The sequence below is a fragment of the Ranitomeya variabilis genome, chromosome 2 (genome assembly GCF_051348905.1).
Source record: "Ranitomeya variabilis isolate aRanVar5 chromosome 2, aRanVar5.hap1, whole genome shotgun sequence".
NCBI classification, from domain to species: Eukaryota; Metazoa; Chordata; class Amphibia; order Anura; family Dendrobatidae; genus Ranitomeya; species Ranitomeya variabilis.
The window spans coordinates 1,113,076,604-1,113,097,638 of NC_135233.1; the positions used below are offsets into that span (position 1 = coordinate 1,113,076,604).

General features: G+C 47.0%; 1 protein-coding gene and 1 long non-coding RNA gene across 2 annotated transcripts in view; one reads left to right on the forward strand and one right to left on the reverse strand.

The window, feature by feature from the left end:
• Positions 1 to 13,576, reverse strand: part of LOC143808886 (uncharacterized) — a 266,593-nt gene extending 253,017 nt beyond the window's left edge. The window contains exons 1-2 of the mRNA XM_077292058.1: positions 13,448 to 13,576; positions 501 to 653 (exon numbers count right to left, since the gene is read on the reverse strand). Coding sequence (XP_077148173.1) covers positions 501 to 578 — 78 coding nt within the window. The 5' untranslated portion in view covers positions 579 to 653; positions 13,448 to 13,576. The remainder of the gene's footprint in view (positions 1 to 500; positions 654 to 13,447) is intronic.
• Positions 13,577 to 13,696: 120 nt separating this feature from the next.
• Positions 13,697 to 21,035, forward strand: part of LOC143808906 (uncharacterized) — a 101,822-nt gene continuing 94,483 nt past the window's right edge. Inside the window, exons 1-2 of the long non-coding RNA XR_013222020.1 lie at positions 13,697 to 13,799; positions 13,864 to 13,966. This is a non-coding gene — a long non-coding RNA (uncharacterized LOC143808906). The remainder of the gene's footprint in view (positions 13,800 to 13,863; positions 13,967 to 21,035) is intronic.

Sequence of the window (21,035 nt, forward strand, 5' to 3'; positions counted from 1 at the left end):
TCCACTCAGCAGATAATAATAGAAATATAGAGGAGTTTACCTCTCCGCTCAGCAGATAATAATAGAATATAGAAGAGTTTACCTCTCCACTCAGCAGATGATAGAAATATAGAAGAGTTTACCTCTCCACTCAGCAGATAATAATAGAAATATAGAAGAGTTTACCTCTCCACTCAGCAGATAATAATAGAAATATAGAAGAGTTTACCTCTCCTCTCAGCAGATAATAGAAATATAGAAGAGTTTACATCTCCACTCAGCAGATAATAATAGAAATATAGAAGAGTTTACCTCTCCACTCAGCAGATAATAATAGAAATATAGAAGAGTTTACCTCTCCACTCAGCAGATAATAATAGAAATATAGAAGAGTTTACCTCTCCTCTCAGCAGATAATAGAAATATAGAAGAGTTTACCTCTCCACTCAGCAGATAATAATAAAAATATAGAAGAGTTTACCTCTCCGCTCAGCAGATAATAGAAATATAGAAGAGTTTACCTCTCCGCTCAGCAGGGAGATGATCTCTAAGGTGAAGTCTATGATTCTTTTGGAAATGTTGTTCCCGTCTTCGTCCATGTCTGGTTCGTCATTCGGGGATAAATCTTGGTGGTGTGAATGGATCTGGTTCTTCGGTGTCTTTATGACAGGAGGCTGTAAATCATACAAGGACATCGTCAGTCACATACAGATCTGACCTCATTGCACAGTGACAGTTACAGATTATTAATAGGGATTTTACACCTGTCCATCAGGTGAGACTTTCCACCTGTGAGGACCAGGCTTGTGCTTTCCAACATCCTATAAAGACATCTGAAGCCTGGGTTCCTTATGGCCTTCATGAATATAGGAGGTCCGTGTAGAAGTTTAGGGGCCTCTAATATGATGGCACATAGCAGAGTCCGTACCTGTATAACTAGTAAAGTCTCTCCCTGTATCTGCGCGGCTTCGTCACATCCCTCAGTCTTTACCTCTAGAGAACCTGTCCACTTGGAGAACACTATTTCTACCATTTCAGGGGTGATTTGTGGGTGAATAAGGTGACGCTGCTGCTCGGTTGTTTTACTGAAAGTAAATGAACCTATTTTGTCCCTTGAGATTTCCAGCCCTCAGTCCCAGGTGTGTGCACGGAGCGGCTTCACTAACCGCTCACTATACCGAGCACTGGCTGGAAACATGCCCGGCACACAGCCGGCTCTATACCGCATCTGTACAGACACCACCAGTCACTGAACCTCCAGGGATGATGTGGACGGAGTGAGAGACCTGGTCAGAGACATTGTCCTCCAGCCATTACTGGGGCTTGTTGGGGTGACAGTCTCTCCAGCACCAGAGGCTCAGATGGGATTAGATGCCAGAACATCTTTCCTCCAATCGTTTACATTAGATACTATGATCTTCATATCAGCTCCTACGATTCCTGGGAAATGTTGCCTCTCATGTCCCAAATCACCCAGGTGCTGCCAATGTCTACAGTAATGGCAGGGGCGATCGCCTGGGGAACAATATTGTGACAGAACTGCATTTTATCTTAATTATCCAGACGTCTTTTCAGTAAATCAGGAGGAATAGACTGTTTTCTATATGTTCACTTTTGAATTTATCTGTTTCTTTCTTGTTGTTCAAGAGTCTGAAATGTTGACTCTTCTTGTAGGTTGATATTTGTAAATTGATGAATGGTTGTTATTTACCTCTTATATCAGCTACAAGTTTATTGTACTGTTATCTTTGCAAAACAGGGATGTACGGTAGCTGAACAATGTTTGTTGATATGTTGATTACACATTATACCAGGCCATGAAGTGTGTTGACTTGCAAAACAGAGGAGGAAAAACTATGCAAACAGATTAAATAATCAAACAGTGCATATTAATGTCATCACCCCTTCAACTTTACCTGTGGATGATGGTTTGAAGAACAGTTGTGAACTATAAAAAAGGAGATATGCCTCTATAACAAGATACATCCAAAACATCCAGATATCCAAAGAACCAGACGCTCACTAAAAAACCAAAGCCAGGAACAGTCTACAGGACAGCAGCCCGATCATGGCTCTATCACGAGGGGCACAGATCTGTCATTCTATAGGTTGCCAGCTAAGAACACCACACCCCCGGCTGGGAGAATACAGATCTGCTCCATGGATCATCACCGCACCCATGGATACATTTGAAGAAGATTGGAAACCACCGGGCACCTGACTCCATGGAGATGTTCGAAGAAGCCAAGTTGTGACCCACCAGTCAACTGGCCATGTATTTGAATGCAAATAGAAATAGAAGACTTCCGGCACAGGAATCCTTTCTCAGTAAAAAATTATTTTATTTAAGCATCTTCAGCGATATAAAACAACATCATGGGGACCCCCCATAGGCCTATGATTCTAAATAAATGTATTGCTTGGAACTTCGGAGACATGTTGTCCGTAGTTTACAGAATAAAAGAACAATTTACTCAAAAATTTACCTATAAAGAGAAAAATCAAACTGAACATTTTGCAGTTGTCTCTTAATTTTTGCCAGAGCTGTATGTGGCTGATGCAGTTCCATGTGGAGAAATGTAAAATTCCGCACATGGATACTAATAATCAGGGCTGTGGAGTCGGTAGGCTAAATCTCCAACTCCAACTCAATTTCCATGACAACGACTCCGACTCTCTCATACATGGCTCGTTTTTAAGTTTAAGTGACAAATTTACTGTAGTAAAATGGTAACATCAGGCTTTTAATCATTATTATGATACAATAATCCAGCCATTTATATAGAACACTAAATATATTTATTGGAATACAACTTTAGAACAAAAACCTTTCATATTTACAATGGATTATACATTATGCAGTAAGTGTGAAAAACAGCTTTCAACAAAAACTTACTGAATAGCATTTGTGCAGTCTATGAATTTGTTCTGAGAAACAGTATCGCCTCCATCAGATCCTCCTTTATAGATGACCTCACATCTGACCTAATTATTTTGAGGCTGGAGAACGACCTCTCTACACTAACTTGGGTTGGGGTAAAGCAGTAACCACATGGGCGACATCTCCAACAATTTCAGGGTATAAAGGAATTGCCTCGTGCACAGTCAGCTTTGATGAACGATTCAACTCTTCTACTTCTTTGAGAGCAAGTGAAAAACATTGCTGAAATATGGTCAATCTGTTTTCTATGGGAGTGGAATCTTTTTCCCTGCAGCAACGCTTTGCCTGCTCCATGTCGTCCAAATACTTGTCAAAATCAAACCCTCATCTGATGATGAAGGAACGGCAGCAGCAGCACTGGCAGGAGCCGAGTCCTCTTGCTCTTGGCTCAAAGTCTCTTTTCCTTAGTTAGCTGTTGATCATCCAGCAATATACGATGACTCGGGTCCACATAAACAGCTGCCAGAAGATTTTATTTTCTAATAGTGTCTCTCCGTTTCATTGAAGCAGCAATGCCATCTGCGATTAAACCTCCTCTGTGGGACAGGCAAAACAACAAGTTCTTCCACTCCTTTATAAAAATACCAGGAGTTAAATCCTCAGCTTGTACCTTTTTAGTCACTGTAAATGGGTGATGAAGAAATTCCTTCATTTCAGCCACCTGTGTCCATTGACCTTCATGTAGTGTTACCTGAAGGTTGGCCATATCTACAAGGAAGGGTTTCAGCTCAAGCAATCGCTCAATCATTAAATAGGTGCTGCCCCACCGAGGGGCTTGATCCACAATTGCCCCTTTTCCAGCACATCTCTTCAAGATGGAATCAATTTTAGGGGTTCTGGCAGCAATAGCCAATTTCTTCACTTTGCTAATCAGAGTTCCAACATGTCCCTCTTGCAGACTATCTACACTCCAGAAGTTCTGAGATGAAGGCAGGCATTCCTTCCCTGTGTGTTATTTTTCCCCTTATCTGCAGAGGAGCCTCACTACTTATCATGAACATAAACTGCAGCACAGATTCATCTCAGCTAAAAGTCTAGACCTTAGATCAGGAGTAGGACAGACATTTATAGGACATTTCATAACCTTCCCAAATTCTTATGAAAAAATATTCCCCACAAACTGCATTGAAGTACTGTACCCAATTTATTATATAATTTAGGAGTCAGTCCATTTTATACAGACTCCACCAAAATGGGCTCAAACTCCGACTCCACAGCCCTGCTAATAATGTATGGCCCCATATGCTCTAGGGGGTATAACTAGGAGTGTCACTGGTGAAGAATCTGGGTGTAATAATATGTGACCCCATATGCTCTAGGGGAGCATAACTAGGAGAGTCACTGGTGGAGAAGGGTATGGGTGTAATATGTGGCCCCATATGCTCTAGGGGGTATAACTGGGGGAGTCACTGGTGGAGAAGGGTATGGGTGTAATATGTGGCCCCATATGCTCTAGGGGGTATAACTAGGAGAGTCACTGGTGGAGAAGGGTATGGGTGTAATATATGGCCCCATATGCTCTAGGGGGTATAACTGGGGGAGTCACTGGTGGAGAAGGGTCTGGGTGTAATAATATGTGACCACATATGCTCTAGGGGGGTATAACTAGGAGAGTCACTGGTGGAGAAGGGTCTGGGTGTAATAATATGTGGCTCCATATGCTCTAGGGGGTATAACTAGGAGGGTCACTGGTGGAGAAGGGTCTGGGTGTAATAATATGTGGCCCCATATGCTCTAGGGCAGTGATGGCGAACCTATGACACGCGTGTCAGTGCTGACACACGTAGTCATTTTCAGTGACACGCCGGCCGCGGCCCCATAGAAATTGCTTCTTTCCCAGGGTCTGAAGGAGAGGAAACTCTCCTTCAGGCCCTGGGAACCATATTAATATGTAAAATAAAGAATTAAAATAAAAAATATTGCTATACTCACCTGTCCGACGCAGCCTGGACGTCCGCGAGGGAACCGGCAGCGTTGTTTGCTTAAAAATCGCGGTTTTCCTTCCTTCCTTGAAGTCCCGGCTTGTGATTGGTTGCGTGCCGCCCATGTGACCGAGACGCGACCAATCACAGCAAGCCGTGACGTAATTTTAGGTCCTTCAGGATTTTAAAATTACGTTCCGGCGTTGTGATTGGTTGCGTCGCCCATGTGACCGCACGCAACCAATCACAACGCCGGAACGTAATTTTAAAATCCTGAAGGACCTAAAATTACGTCACGGCTTGCTGTGATTGGTCGCGTCTCGGTTACATGGGCGGCACGCAACCAATCACAAGCCGGGACTTCAAGTAAGGAAGGAAAACCGCGATTTTTAAGCAAACAACGCTGCCGGTTCCCTCGCGGACGTCCAGGCTGCGTTGGACAGGTGAGTATAGCAATATTTTTTATTTTAATTCTTTATTTTACACACATTAATGTTGTTTCGATACCGATACCCGATACCACAAAAGTATCGGATCTCGGTATCGGAATTCCGATACAGCAAATATCGGCCGATACCCGATACTTGCGGTATCGGAATACTAAACAATGGCATCCGATTTTTTATCGGATCGGATGCCATGCAGGAGGTCTGTGGGTCCAAACAACAGAGCTCCGGTGCAGAGCGTCTAGGCCTGGGACTTCCGGTAGGCCAGGCGCAGCTCCCGGAAGTCCCAGGCCTCTGCGTCGGATCTGTGTTGTTTGGGCGACATTGCGCTGCTCCCTGCTGCGCCGACCAGAAGTCCCAGGCTGCACCGACCAGAAGTCCCAGGCTGCACTTCTGAGGCCTGAGGAGATAGCTGTCTGGAGGCCCTGTGATAGCTGTCTGGACTCAGGCCCTGTGATTGCTGTCTGGAGGCCCTGTGATAGCTGTCTGGACTCAGGCCCTGTGATTGCTGTCTGGACTCAGGCCCTGTGATTGCTGTCTGGACTCAGGCCCTGTGATTGCTGTCTGGACTCAGGCCCTGTGATTGCTGTCTGGACTCAGGCCCTGTGATTGCTGTCTGGACTCAGGCCCTGTGACTACTACAGCAACCATCATCCAGTGAACTGTGGGGTGTCATTGGCCATTACTGAGATAAGTGAGAGGGAGGCATCAGTGATGGCGAACCTGTGGCAGTCCAGCTGTTGCAAAACTACAATTCCCATCATGGCTGGCCATTCAAAGCAAAGGCTTTGGCTGTAAAGACATGATGGGAATTGTAGTTTTGCAACAGCTGGAGTGCCACAGGTTCGCCATCACTGGAAGAATTCCCCCTCCCCCTCACTTATCTTAGTTCACGGCACCCCACACAAGTTAAATAATAGCAAGACCAACAAAAGAAACCAACTGACAGATGAACAAAGAAGTCACTAAGCAGGTAAGTTAATTCTAATTATACATATTTGTTATTTAAACTATACATGTCGCAAAATTGTTTTTTTATCAAGGTGACACACCACCCAAGTTATGCTCGGTTTTTTGGCGAATTTTGACACACCGAGCTCAAAAGGTTGCCCATCACTGCTCTAGGGGGTATAACTAGGAGGGTCACTGGTGGAGAAGGGTCTGGGTGTAATATGTTGCTCCATATGCTCTAGGGGGTATAACTAGGAGAGTCACTGGTGGAGAAGGGTCTGGGTGTAATATGTTGCTCCATATGCTCTAGCACTAGGACTACCGTACTGGTCACTAATCCAGGAGGCCGCTTCTTGGGATCCTTGTATCCCTGTGGATCTGTTCATCTATTACCATTGGATGGTATCCTTGATGTAGGAATGTATTCCTCAGTGATCGCAGCTGTAGTTACCCGTATTTACTGTCTGAACAGATCCGAATATACCTCAGAGCTTGCCTGTAGATGGATTTTTTTTACTTCCGGATTTGTTCCTTCTGAATCTTCAGATTCATTAGAAACGTTTTGAGGATTAAAATCTTCGTCAGTGTTAGCGTCAAATTGATTTTCCTCCGTTTCGCATTCAGATTCAGATTCATCCTCCGGTATAGAATGCAAAATAGCAAGAATATCATCAGGCTTTAGCGCACTTCTTCTAGCCATATTAGCAGTTAGCAAAACTGCAGGCCGTGCGAAATGATGTAGTCCACTGACGGATGTCATGTGCTTGAAAAAGATCTTTGGGATCGAAACGTCGCCACAGAAGGCAGAATAAACTGTGATCTATTCCACCAACGTGTGAGGCGCTGTCTTTTATATTTTTATACTTTGGACTACATACCAAGAAGGACTCCTTGGCTGAGACGCGCTCTTTATAGGGGTAATGTTGACCCTGTTTTTCCCATGAGGTGCTGTCTTCCACTGATTATGCTATATACTGGATGTCATGTTTATGTCCTGAGTGTCAAGTATAGTCTAAGTCTAAGCCAACATTTATTCTAAACTTATTCTAAACATACAAGTAAATGAAAACTAAAAGAAACAACATTTAGCGACAAAGACTAGCAAAATATAGTAGGGAGTCAAAAAGGTAAAATTTTGAAAAAAAAAAAAAAAAGGTACTTTTTTTTTTTTAAATTGTCACAAAATCTTTTTTCGCATCCTAAATGAGTAAAAGTCACCGAGTCTCAAGCCAGATTTCGGAAAAATGTTGTTAGAATAGTTTGTTACTATCTGCCAGTTTCTTGTGGAGTTCTGGCTGCTGGTCTTTTCCCTCTGGTGCTGGGTTTGTCTTGGGTCAGGTGTTTTTGTTATCACTCTTTATTAACCAGCACCTGCCTCCCAGTTACATAGTTATTAAGGTTGAAGACTTTAAGTCCATCTAGTCCAACCCATAGCCTAACCTAACATGCCCTAACATGTTGATCCAGAGGAAGGCAAAAAAAAACATGTGGCAGAGTAAGCTCCACCATGGGGAAAAAAATTCCTTCCCGACTCCACATACGGCAATCAGACTAGTTCCCTGGATCAACGCCTTATCAAGGAATCTAGTGTATATACCCTGTAACATTATACTTTTCCAGAAAGGCATCCAGTCCCCTCTTAAATTTCATTAATGAATCACTCATTACAACATCATACGGCAGAGAGTTCCATAGTCTCACTGCTCTTACAGTAAAGAATCCGCGCCTGTTATTATGCTTAAACCTTCTTTCCTCCAGACGTAGAGGATGCCCCCTTGTCCCTGTCTCAGGTCTATGATTAAAAAGATCATCAGAAAGGTCTTTGTACTGTCCCCTCATATATTTATACATTAACATAAGATCACCCCTTAGTCTTCGTTTTTAGCCCCAAGTGTAATAACCTATCTTGGTATTGCAGACCCCCCAGTCCTCTAATAACCTTGGTCGCTCTTCTCTGCACCCTTGCTGGACAACAGTATTAATCTGCTTGAGCTCTAGCTTGGTGCTTTGCTTTTTGTTCTGTGTGTTATTTGTGCAGTGCTGGTACCTCTGGTTCTGCTAGCCTTAGTTTCTATTGGTTTCTGCAGCCTTCTCTGTGTTTTCTACTAGGAGGTGACCCGTTTTTATACCCAGTCCTTAGTTCTTTTAGGGAACCCTTCCCCTTATCTATAGGTCTTCGCTTGAGGTTAACCTAAGATTGTCGGGTCTATTCGGAAGGAATGGGTCGCCCACTCCATCGTAGGGTTTCAGCCTAGCCATAGTGCAGGGTCAGTTTTCCCCCCTTCTACCTTAGTCCTGTGTTGCAGATCCGTAAGAGTTTATCCAGCCAGAAAGAAGTATATAAAAAACCTCCCGGATTTCTGCAGGATGAACAGCGTTCAAGATCTTGCTCAGCATCTTCAAGGGTTAACGTTGGAAGTTGCCAGCTTACAGCAGCACGTAATTGCCCTGGAATCCGCTCTGAAGAACCTAAGGTGGGTTTGCCTGAATGTTTTTCTGGTAAACGGCAGGAATTATTTTCCTTTAAAAAGGCATGTTTACTTTATTTTCGGCTTAGACCTAGGTCTTCAGGGGCTGAATTACAGCGTGTGGGGAATATTATGTCGTTATTGCGAGGTGAGCCCCAAGTTTGGGCATTTTCATTGCGTTCGGATAACCCTTGTTTGATGTCAGTAGAAGGTTTTTTTTTTGCTATGGGGGTGTTATATGACGATCCTAATCGGGTCACTACAGCCGAGGCAGAACTCAGGTGGCTGAAACAGGGTTCTGGCGACGCTGAGCGATATTGTACCCAGTTCAGATGATGGTCTGCAGAGGTCAGCTGGAATGATCCAGCACTCAACAGTCAGTTTTTAGCAGGTTTGAATGACAGGGTTAAAGATTGCTCATTGCATATCCTGCACCTGCTGCGCTTGAGGCTGCTATGCAATTAGCTATCCGGGTGGATAGAAGATTAAAAAGTAGACAGAATGAGGAGAAGGTTTCAATTTTGCTGGAGAGCCCCGTTGACTGTGGGGAGCTAATGCAACTTGGGGCGATGTCCTCTAGTTCCCAGGAAAGCCAGAGAAGATTCTCTGAGGGGCTATGTCTTTATTGTGGTACGGCTGACCATTTTATTAAGCAATGTGAAGGACGCAGACAAGGAAAAGAGAAAAAAAGAAGAAGCTCAATCAGAACCTTCCATTTCACATTGCATTTTTACGGTTGTCAGGAGTTTCTTTTTCTGGTAGTTCTACCTGTCGTGGTCATTCGATTGATTTTCAAGTGATGATGGACTGTGGTTCTACACTTAATTTGATTGATCAACAATTTCTAGACAAGTATAAAATTGATTCTGTACCTTAATCATGCCCTTTTCCTGTAGTGGCCTCTGTCACACTTCAGTCATTTGGCGTCAGTCTGAAACCGTAGTTTTCCTCAAATAGCGGATCCGACCTTTTTTTGGCGAATCCGCTATTTTCCCATAGACTTGCATAAGCGACGGATTGTGCGGATGGTCGTCCGTTCCATCTGCCATGTGACGGATTAGTCGAGATTTGGCGGACGTCATCTAGACATTGACGGACATTATAACATTTTTTTGTCTGCGCCAAATGACGGTTCGCGACGGATCCATCACGTCCGCCATTCCATAGAATGGCCACCTATGTGCAACGGATCCGTCGCGACCGTCATTTGGTGGATCCGTCGCCCCAATCCGCTTTTTCAATTGCGCATGCTCCAAAAAGTAGATACTTTTCCCAGACAACCCCCAAGTAACGGATCCGTCAAAAAACGGATCCGTTAGGACCGTTTTCTCAACAATTGTGACGGATCCGTCACTATGTCGGAGCAGACTGACGCCAAACAACTGAAGTGTGAAAGAAGCCTTACACTCCTCTAGAGCATGGGTGCGTTTCTCGAAGGGTCACTGGGTTTCCACTCACTGTGAATATGGAACATCAGGAATCTTTAGATTTGTTTGTACTTGGTAAATTGCCTTTTCCAGTTGTCCTGGGGTTACCCTGGTTAAAAATGCACAATCCTGTACTGGATTGGTCATCAAGTACGATAAGATCCTGGGGTCAGGAGTGTTATGGGACATGTTGTGATGTGCACATTGCTGCTGTTGTGAAAAATGAGTTACCTGAAGCCATTCAGGAATTCTGGAAAGTATTTTCAGAAGTGGAGTCACAAGCTTTCCCACCTCAGAGATTACGATTGCGCTATTGAGTTCTTCCCGGGTGCTTCTCTCCCTAAGAGTCGTTTATTTAATCTTACGATTCCCGAGCGGGAGGCCTTAAAGGAATATCTGCAGACTAGTCTTGCTGCAGGTCACACAAGACACTCTAAGTCCCTGTGGCTGTGGGGTTCTTTTTTATTAAAAAAAAAAAAAGATGGGGGGGTCTTAGGCCGTGTATGGATTTCAGGGAGATTAATAAGATCACTGTGTGCAATTACCCCTTACCGCTAATTCTGGATTTGTTTAATCCATTATTTGGAGCCAAGTGGTTCTCGAAGATCGATCTCCGTGGGGCATATAATTTGCTGCGGGTTAAAGAAGGCGATGAATGGAGGACAGCCTTTAATACCCCGGAAGGTCATTTTGAGTGTCTATTTATGCCTCTCGGCCTTACAAATGCTCGGGCGTTCTTTCAAAATGTCATTAACAACATCCTGAGGTCGTTGATCGGTAGGAGTGTGATTGTTTATTTGGATGATATTTTGATCTATTATCCCTATCTGGAGTCGCATTGGCAGAAAGTCCGCGAGGTTCTGCAGATTCCGAGAGAAAACACACTCTTTGCTAAACTGGAGAAATACGAGTTTGCAGTACAGAAAATTAGTTTTTTGGGGTACTTTGTTTCCAGTGATGGTTTTGAGATGGACCCGGTGAAGGTTCAGGCGGTATTGGAGGGCCTAGACCTGAATGCTTGAAGTCGATTCAGAGATTTTTGGGGTTTGCTAATTATTATAGAAAATTCATAAAGAATTTTTCTGTTATCGCAAAACCCCTTACTGATCTTACCAAGAAGGGTTCCAATACTGTCCAATGGTCCCCGGAGGCTGTTAAGGCTTTTGAGCATCTCAAGGAGGGGTTTAGCTCTGCTCCTGTTTTGATCCAGATGAGACTAAGCCCTTTCTGGTAGACGTGGACACCTCATCAGTAGGAGTGGGGGCTGTTCTGTCCCAGGAGGGAGAGGATGGGGTGCATCCCTGTGCTTTCTTTTCTAAAAACATTTCAGAGGCAGAGCTCTACTACAATGTTGTGAACCGAGAATTGCTGGCTATTAAGCTTCCGTTTGAGCATTGGCGACATTTTTTGGAGGGCACTAGACATCCTATACAAGCCTTTACTGATCAGAAGAACCTGATCTATCTGGATGCTGCTAAACGTCAAGCTAGGTGGGCACTGTTTTTTGCCTGGTTCCATTTCTCTGTGACATATATCCCTGGGACAAAAAAGATTAAAGCTGATGCTTTGTCTCTAGGTTTCTCCCCAGCGGTTAATACTGAAAAGGAGGAATCTATTCTGTAGAGAGGGGTGGTGGCAGCATTAGGTTCTGAGTTGGAAAATAGGATTCTTAAAGCCCGGGAAGCGGCACCAACTAACACTCCGTATGGGAAATAATTTGTGCCTAAAGCCCTGAGGAGAGCTTTGTTTACGGAATGTCATGAGTCTTGCTTGGCCGGTCATCCAGGGATTGCGAAACAAGAAAGTTGATCAGTTGGGAGTTTCTGGTGGCCGGGGTGGCTAAGACAAATTATCAAGTGGGTGCGTCAGTGTACTGTGTGCGCTAGGTCTAAGGCTTCTCATGCCCCGGCTGCAGGGTTGCTTTGCCCTTTGGAGGTTCCTAGTTCTCCATGGACGCATCTTGCAATGGATTTCATCACCGACCTGCCGGTCTCTGAGGGTTTTTCTGTTATCTGGGTCGTTGTGGACAGGTTTAGTAAGAGGTGTGATCTGGTCCCGTTCAATAAATTACCCTGCGCTAAGACACTTGCCAGGGCATTTGTGAAAGAGATTGTCAGACTCCATGGTGTTGCCACGGACATTGCCTCCGATAGTTTGTGGCTCGCGTTTGGCGTGTCTTTTGTGACAGACTTAAGGCTCATTTGTCATTTTCGTCAGGCCATCATCCGCAGTCCAATGGACAGACCAAGAGGAAGAACCAGGATGTCGAGCAATCTTTGAGATGTTTTTGTAGAGGACAATCAGAAGATGAGGACGGAATATCTACCATTAGCTGAGTTTGCTCTCAATAATCATACGTTTTCTTCGGCTGGGTGTTTTTTCTTTTGTTGTACAAGGAAGAATCCATCTTTCTGTCCTTTTTCTAGGATTGGGGCGGCGGTGCCTGAGGAGGAGAGTTTTTCTGCAAATTTGGACAGGGTTTGAACCAGTGTGCACCATAATCTTAAAACAGGCTAATAGGAGGTCTAAGACATTTATTGACAAGAGAAGGGAGGCGAGGTTTGTTGTTGGGGACATGGTTTGGTTGTTCTCTATGTTTCTTGGTCACAGGTGGTCGTTTTTCAGCCTTCCTTCCCTCGGCCGTGTCCCTGAGTATCGCACACCTTATATCGGGTTGTGATGTCATTAGACGACACCCTCCTCATTACAGAGATGACATCACCGGATTTACATAATTGGTAGTTGGCTCTCAGCCTGAACAGCTCGGAGCAGGACGACATGTAGAAAAAGGATCATGGGATCTGCACAGTGTATGTTCAAGGGGGCATAACTAGGAGAGTCACTGGTGGGCAAGGGGGAGGTCCCTCCGCCAGAGGAGACAAGGGGGTGGTGCCTCCTCCAGAGCAGACAAGGGGGCGGTGCCTCCTCCAGAGCAGACAAGGGGGCGGTGCCTCCTCCAGAGGAGACAAGGGGGCGGTCCCTTCTCCAGAGGAGACAAGGGGGCGGTCCCTCCTCCAGAGGAGACAAGGGGGCGGTCCCTCCTCCAGAGGAGACAAGGGGGCGGTCCCTCCTCCAGAGTTGACAAGGTGGCGGTCCCTCCTCCAGAGTTGACAAGGGGGCGGTGCCTCCTCCAGAGGAGACAAGGGGGCGGTGCCTCCGTCCTGACAGTGTGCGGCCCGCGGGGAGGACACACAGACTGCAGGGAGGGAGCAGAACACCGGACAACCGGCCACTCTGTGCCTAAGAGAGAGGAAGCCATGACTGCACAGCCTGTGTGAGAGCTGCGCCCGAGTCCTGGCTGCTGTCACCTCACCTGATACCGCAGAGAGGCCGCAGCCGTGTGAAGACGTCCTGTGTGCAGCGGCTGACACCAGAGACAATAGCAGGCACCCACTGCGGGAGATACTGGACTGTATGGGCTCTTTCCGGGTGTGACGTCACTTCCGTCACGTGTTATGGGCGTGTTCTCTTTTAGCAGGACTGTACGGGCTGTAGTGTAACGCCCACTCGCACGTGACCACAACCTCCACTGGTGATTGGCCTGAGCCAGACTCCGCCCACTCTGATGACCTAGGGTCACAGAGTTCGATGTCACCACAGGTCCTTCACCAGCGCTTTTCTACAGAGCCCCGCCCCGTGATCACATGGCGCTGACGTCACCGCAGGTCCTTCACTACCACATACTGCAGAGCCCCGCCCCGCGATCACATGGTGCTGACGTCACCGCAGGTCCTGCAGGTCTCGCAGTGCAGTGGGTGCCTGCTATTGTCTCTGGTGTCAGCCGCTGCACACAGGACGTCTTCACACGGCTGCGGCCTCTCTGCGGTATCAGGTGAGGTGACAGCAGCCAGGACTCGGGCGCAGCTCTCACACAGGCTGTGCAGTCATGGCTTCCTCTCTCTTAGGCACAGAGTGGCCGGTTGTCCGGTGTTCTGCTCCCTCCCTGCAGTCTGTGTGTCCTCCCCGCGGGCCGCACACTGTCAGGACGGAGGCACCGCCCCCTTGTCTACTCTGGAGGAGGGACCGCCCCCTTGTCTCCTCTGGAGGAGGGACCGCCCCCTTGTCTATGGAGGAGGGACCGCCCCCTTGTATTCTCTGGAGGAGGGACCACCCCCTTGTAACCTCTGGAGGAGGCACCGCCCCCTTGTCTCCTCTACAGGAGGCACCGCCCCCTTGTCTCCTCTGGAGGAGGGACCGCCCCCTTGTCTCCTCTGGAGGAGGGACCGCCCCCTTGTCTCCTCTGGAGATTGGACCTGTCTGTCCTCACACGGAGGCACCGCCCCCTTGTTTCCTCTGGAGGAGGCACCGCCCCCTTGTCTCCTCTGGAGGAGGCACCGCCCACTTGTCTCCTCTGAAGGAGGCACCGCCCCCTTGTCTCCTCTGGAGGAGGCACCGCCCCCTTGTCTCCTCTGCATATTGTACCTGTCTGTTCTCACACGGAGGCACCGCCCCCTTGTCTTTTGTGGGCGTTTCCATGAAGCCGCCCTCACTATGTGATTTGGGCCATTTCTGTCCTGTCGCCCCTTCGTCGTCTGTCCTGACTCCATGTCGTCCTCCTCCCTCTCCTCCCCGTCTGCTCCTCGCCGCCCCCCATCAGTTTGGGACTTTCCTCTTCTGGCTCCAGCGCCTCCTTCCTATAATCTGCTGCCCACAACTGACCTGCAGGCTCCAGATGAGGGCGCTCTAACGCTTTGTGCGGTGGCCGTGTCACGTCTCTCCCCCGGGTCCCGGCCTCTTGTGATGACAATATTGTGTCTGCTTTATAAGCAGCCGACTGACACTGAATGCTGTTATGTAGTCAGTGATTTACACCAGTGACCCTCCTAGTTATACTCCCTAGAGTATATGGGGCCACATATTATTACCCCCAGACCCTTCTCCACCAGTGACCCTCCTAGTTATACTCCCTAGAGTATATGGGGCCACATATTATTACCCCCAGACCCTTCTCCACCAGTGACCCTCCTAGTTATACCCCCTAGAGCACATGGGGTCACATATTATTACCCCCAGACCCTTCTCCACCAGTGACCCTCCTAGTTATACCCCCTAGAGCATATGGGTCACATATTATTACACCCAGACCCTTCTCCACCAGTGACCCTCCTAGTTATACCCCCTAGAGCATATGGGTCACATATTATTACACCCAGACCCTTCTCCACCAGTGACCCTCCTAGTTATACCCCCCTAGAGTATATGGGGCCACATATTATTACACCCAGACCCTTCTCCACCAGTGACTCTCCTAGTTATACCCCCTAGAGTATATGGGGCCACATATTATTACACCCAGAAGGCTCCACCAGTGACCCTCCTAGTTATACCCCCTAGAGTATATGGGGCCACATATTATTACACCCGGACCCTTCTCCACCAGTGACCCTCCTAGTTATACCCCCCTAGAGTATATGGGGCCACATATTATTACACCCAGACCCTTCTCCACCAGTGACTCTCCTAGTTATACCCCCTAGAGCACATGGGGTCACATATTATTACCCCCAGACCCTTCTCCACCAGTGACCCTCCTAGTTATACCCCCTAGAGCATATGGGGTCACATATTATTACACCCAGACCCTTCTCCACCAGTGACCCTCCTAGTTATACCCCCTAGAGCATATGGGTCACATATTATTACACCCAGACCCTTCTCCACCAGTGACCCTCCTAGTTATACCCCCTAGAGCATATGGGTCACATATTATTACACCCAGACCCTTCTCCACCAGTGACCCTCCTAGTTATACCCCCCTAGAGTATATGGGGCCACATATTATTACACCCAGACCCTTCTCCACCAGTGACTCTCCTAGTTATACCCCCTAGAGTATATGGGGCCACATATTATTACACCCAGAAGGCTCCACCAGTGACCCTCCTAGTTATACCCCCTAGAGTATATGGGGCCACATATTATTACACCCGGACCCTTCTCCACCAGTGACCCTCCTAGTTATACCCCCCTAGAGTATATGGGGCCACATATTATTACACCCAGACCCTTCTCCACCAGTGACTCTCCTAGTTATACCCCCTAGAGTATATGGGGCCACATATTATTACACCCAGACCCTTCTCCACCAGTGACTCTCCTAGTTATACCCCATAGAGCAAGTGGGGCCACATATTATTACACCCAGACCCTTCTCCACCAGTGACCCTCCTAGTTATACCCCCTAGAGCATATGGGGCACATATTATTACACCCAGACCCTTCTCCACCAGTGACCCTCCTAGTTATAGCCCCTAGAGTATATGGGTCGCATATTATTACACCCGGACCCTTCTCCACCAGTGACCCTCCTAGTTATACCCCCTAGAGCATATGGGGTCACATATTATTACACCCAGACCCTTCTCCACCAGTGACTCTCCTAGTTATACCCCTAGAGCATATGGGGCCACATATTTATACACCCAGACCCTTCTCCACCAGTGACCCTCCTAGTTATACCCCTAGAGCATATGGGTCACATATTATTACACCCAGACCCTTCTCCACCAGTGACCCTCCTAGTTATACCCCTAAAGCATATGGGGCCACATATTATTACACCCAGACCCTTCTCCACCAGTGACCCTCCTAGTTATACCCCCTAGAGCATATGGGACCACATATTATTACACCCGGACCCTTCTCCACCAGTGACTCTCCTAGTTATACCCCCTAGAGCATATGTGGTCACATATTATTACACCCAGACCCTTCTCTGTTATGATCCCAATGGCAGAGGATCTCAGAGGTTTCAGCAAAGTCTGCAAACACAAAAAACCAGCTCATAGGGAAGTGGTAACTAGGCTGACCGTATACCTGATCCTAGCACAAACAACTAGCAGTAGCCGGGGAACGTACCTTCGTTGATTCTAGACGTCTCGCGCCAGCCGGAGAACTAACTAACCCTATCAGGGAAAATAAGACCTCTCTTGCCTCCAGAGAAAAGACCCCAAAGTAGAACAAGCCCCCAACAAATAATAACGGTGAGGTAAGAAGAAAAGACAAACGTAAGAATGAACTAGATTTTAGCAAAGAGAGGCCCACTGACTAATAGCAGAAAATAGGAAGATGACTTACACGGTCAGCAAAAAACCCTATCAAAAATATCCACGCTGAATATTCAAGAACCCCCGAACCGACTAACGGTGTGGGGGGAGAATATCAGCCCCCTAGAGCTACCAGCAATATCCGGAATCACATTTTGTACAAGCTGGACAAAAATTGGAACAATGCAAATAAACAAAAATAAGAAAGCAGGACTTAGCTTATCTTGCAAAAAACCAGGACCAGTAGACAGGAGCAAACAGACATGAACTGATTACAACGATGCCAGGCACTAGACTAAGAATCCAGGAAGTTTAAATAGCAACACCCCAGGCCTAACGAACCAGGTGAGTACCAACCTGGGGAAAGACAATCCAAGTGCCATACCACTAGTGACCACAAGAGGGAGCCAAGAAGTATAGTTCACAACACTTCTCCACCAGTGATTCTCCTAGTTATACCCCTAGAGCATATGGGGCCACATATTATTACACCCAGACCCTTCACCAGTGACCCTCCTAGTTATACCCCTAAAGCATATGGGGCCTGTTGTGTATCCGCTTTTTGGGCTCCCCTGGTGGTTGCTGGTGGTACTGGTGACTTGTTTGCACTTTGCTTCTTCTGTTCACCTGCTTCCATCAGTGTTTGGGAGTTTCCTATTTAGCCTTGCTCTCCAGTCATTTCCTTGCCGGTCATCATTGTAACCAGAGCCTTCGGTTGCATGTTCCTGCTACTAGTCTGCTGATCAGCTAAGTGGACTTTGTCCTTTTGTTTTGTACCTTTTGTCCAGTTTGCAGTTTTTGTAATTCTCTGTAGCTGGAAGCACTTGCGGGCTGAAATTGCCACTCCTGTGTCATGAGTTGACACAGGAGTCTTAAAGTAATTTCAGGATGGTTTTTGAAAGGGTTTTCAGTTGACCGTGAAGTCCTCTTTTGTATCCTTCTGCTATCTAGTAAGTGGACCTCGCTTTGCTAAATCTACTTTCATACTGTGTATGTCTTTTCCTCTTAATTCACCGTTATTACATGTGGGGGGCTGCTATCATTTTTTGGGGTATTTCCCTAGAGGTAAGCCAGGTCTGTTTCTTCCTCTACCAGGCGTAGTTAGTCCTCCGGCTGGCGCGTGGCATATAGGAAGCCGTAGGTATGCTCCCTGGCTACTGTTAGTTGTGTGGTAGATTTAGCTCACGGTCAACTCGAGTTTCCATCACCCGAGAGCTCGTTCGTTACTTATATGTTTCTTACGTTCCCTTGCCATTGGGAACCATGACAGGGGCCACATATTATTACACCCAGACCCTTCTCCACCAGTGACCCTCCTAGTTATACCCCTAGAGCATATGGGTCACATATTATTACACCCAGACCCTTCTCCACCAGTGACCCTCCTAGTTATACCCCTAGAGCATATGGGTCACATATTATTACACCCAGACCCTTCTCCACCAGTGACCCTCCTAGTTATACTGTTATGGTTCCCAATGGCAGGGGAACATCAGAAACATAGAAAAACGGACAAGCTCTCGGGTGATGGAAACTAAAGCTGACCGCGATGCTAAACCTATACACACAACTAATAGTAGCCAGGGAACGTGCCTACGTTTTCGCTAGACGTCTCGCACCAGCCGGAGGACTAACTACCCCTAATAGATGAAACACAGTCCTGGCTTATCAAAAACCATCCTGAAATTACCTTAAACTCATGTGCCAACTCATGGCACCGGAGTGGCAATTTCAGCCCACAAGAGCTTCCAGCTGCAGAGAATCACATAACTGCAAACTGGACAAAACATACAAAAATAGACTAAGGACAGGAATGTCCAACTTAGCTGGTCAGCAGACTGGGAGCAGGTACATGCAACAGAAAGACTCTGGTTACATTGATGGCCGGCATTGGAATGACTGAGGAACAAGGCTAAATAGGAAACTCCCACATCCTGATAGAAACAGGTGAAAAGCTCACAAGACACCAGTACCACAAGCGACCACTGGGGGAGCCAAATAACCGAATCACAACAGTACCCCCCCTTAAGGAGGGGGCACCGAACCCTCACAAGAACCACCAGGGCGATCTGGATGAGCCCTATGAAAGGCACGGGCCAAATCAGAGGCATGAACATCTGAACCTGAAACCCAAGAATTATCCTCCTGACCGTAGCCCTTCCACTTAACCAGATATTGAAGTCTCCGTCTGGAAACACGGGAGTCCAAGATTTTCTCCACCACGTACTCCAATTCACCCTCAACCAGCACAGGAGCAGGAGGCTCAACAGAAGGCACAACTGGCACCTCATACCTCCGCAATAACGACCGATGGAAAACATTATGGATAGCAAAGGATGCTGGGAGGTCCAAACGAAAAGACACAGGATTGAGAATTTCCAAAATCCTTTAAGGACCGATGAACCGAGGCTTAAACTTAGGAGAAGACACCCTCATAGGGACAAAACGGGAAGACAACCACACCAAGTCCCCAACAGGAAGATGAGGACCAACACGACGATGGCGATTAGCAAAATGCTGAGTCCTCTCCTGGGACAACTTTAAATTGTCCACCACCTGACCCCAAATACGATGCAACCTGTCCACCATAGTATCCACTCCAGGACAATCCGAAGATTCCACCTGACTAGATGAAAAACGAGGATGGAACCCCGAATTGCAAAAGAAAGGGGAAACCAAAGTGGCAGAACTGGCCCGATTATTAAGGGCAAACTCTGCCAACGGCAAAAAGGTGACCCAGTCATCCTGATCAGCAGACACAAAACACCTCAAATAAGTCTCCAAGGTCTGATTAGTACGCTCCGTCTGGCCATTCGTCTGAGGATGAAATGCAGACGAAAAAGACAAATCAATGCCCATCCTGGCACAAAACGCCCGCCAAAATCTGGACACAAACTGAGATCCCCTGTCAGAAACTATATTCTCCGGGATACCATGCAACCGAACCACATTCTGAAAAAACAGAGGCACCAACTCAGATGAGGAAGGCAACTTGGGCAAAGGTACCAAATGAACCATCTTAGAAAAACGGTCACACACCACCCAGATGACAGACATTTTCTGAGAAACAGGGAGATCAGAAATAAAATCCATAGAGATGTGTGTCCAAGGCCTCTTAGGAATAGGCAAGGACAACAACAATCCACTAGCCCGAGAACAACAAGGCTTGGCCCGAGCACAAACATCACAAGACTGCACAAAAGTACGCACGTCCCGAGACAGGGAAGGCCACCAGAAGGACCTAGCCACCAAATCCCTGGTACCAAAAATTCCCGGATGACCTGCCAACGCAGAAGAATGAACCTCCGAGATGACTCTACTGGTCCACTCATCCGGCACAAACAATCTACCAGGCGGACAACGATCAGGCCGATCCGCCTGAAACTCTTGTAAAGCACGTCGCAGGTCAGGGGAGACAGCAGACAATATCACCCCATCCTTAAGGATACCCGTAGGTTTGGAATCACCAGGGAAATCAGGTTCAAAACTCCTAGAAAGGGCATCAGCCTTCACATTTTTAGAACCTGGCAGATACGAGACCACAAAATTAAACCGAGAGAAAAACAACGACCAGCGCGCCTGTCTAGGATTCAGACGTCTGGCCGACTCAAGATAAATCAAATTCTTGTGATCAGTCAAGACCACCACCTGATGTCTAGCACCCTCAAGCCAATGACGCCACTCCTCGAATGCCCACTTCATCGCCAAAAGCTCCCGATTACCAACATCATAGTTTCGCTCGGCGGGCGAAAATTTTCGAGAAAAGAACGCACAAGGTCTCATCACTGAACCATCTGAACTTTTCTGTGACAAAACCGCCCCCGCTCCAATCTCGGAAGCATCAACTTCCACCTG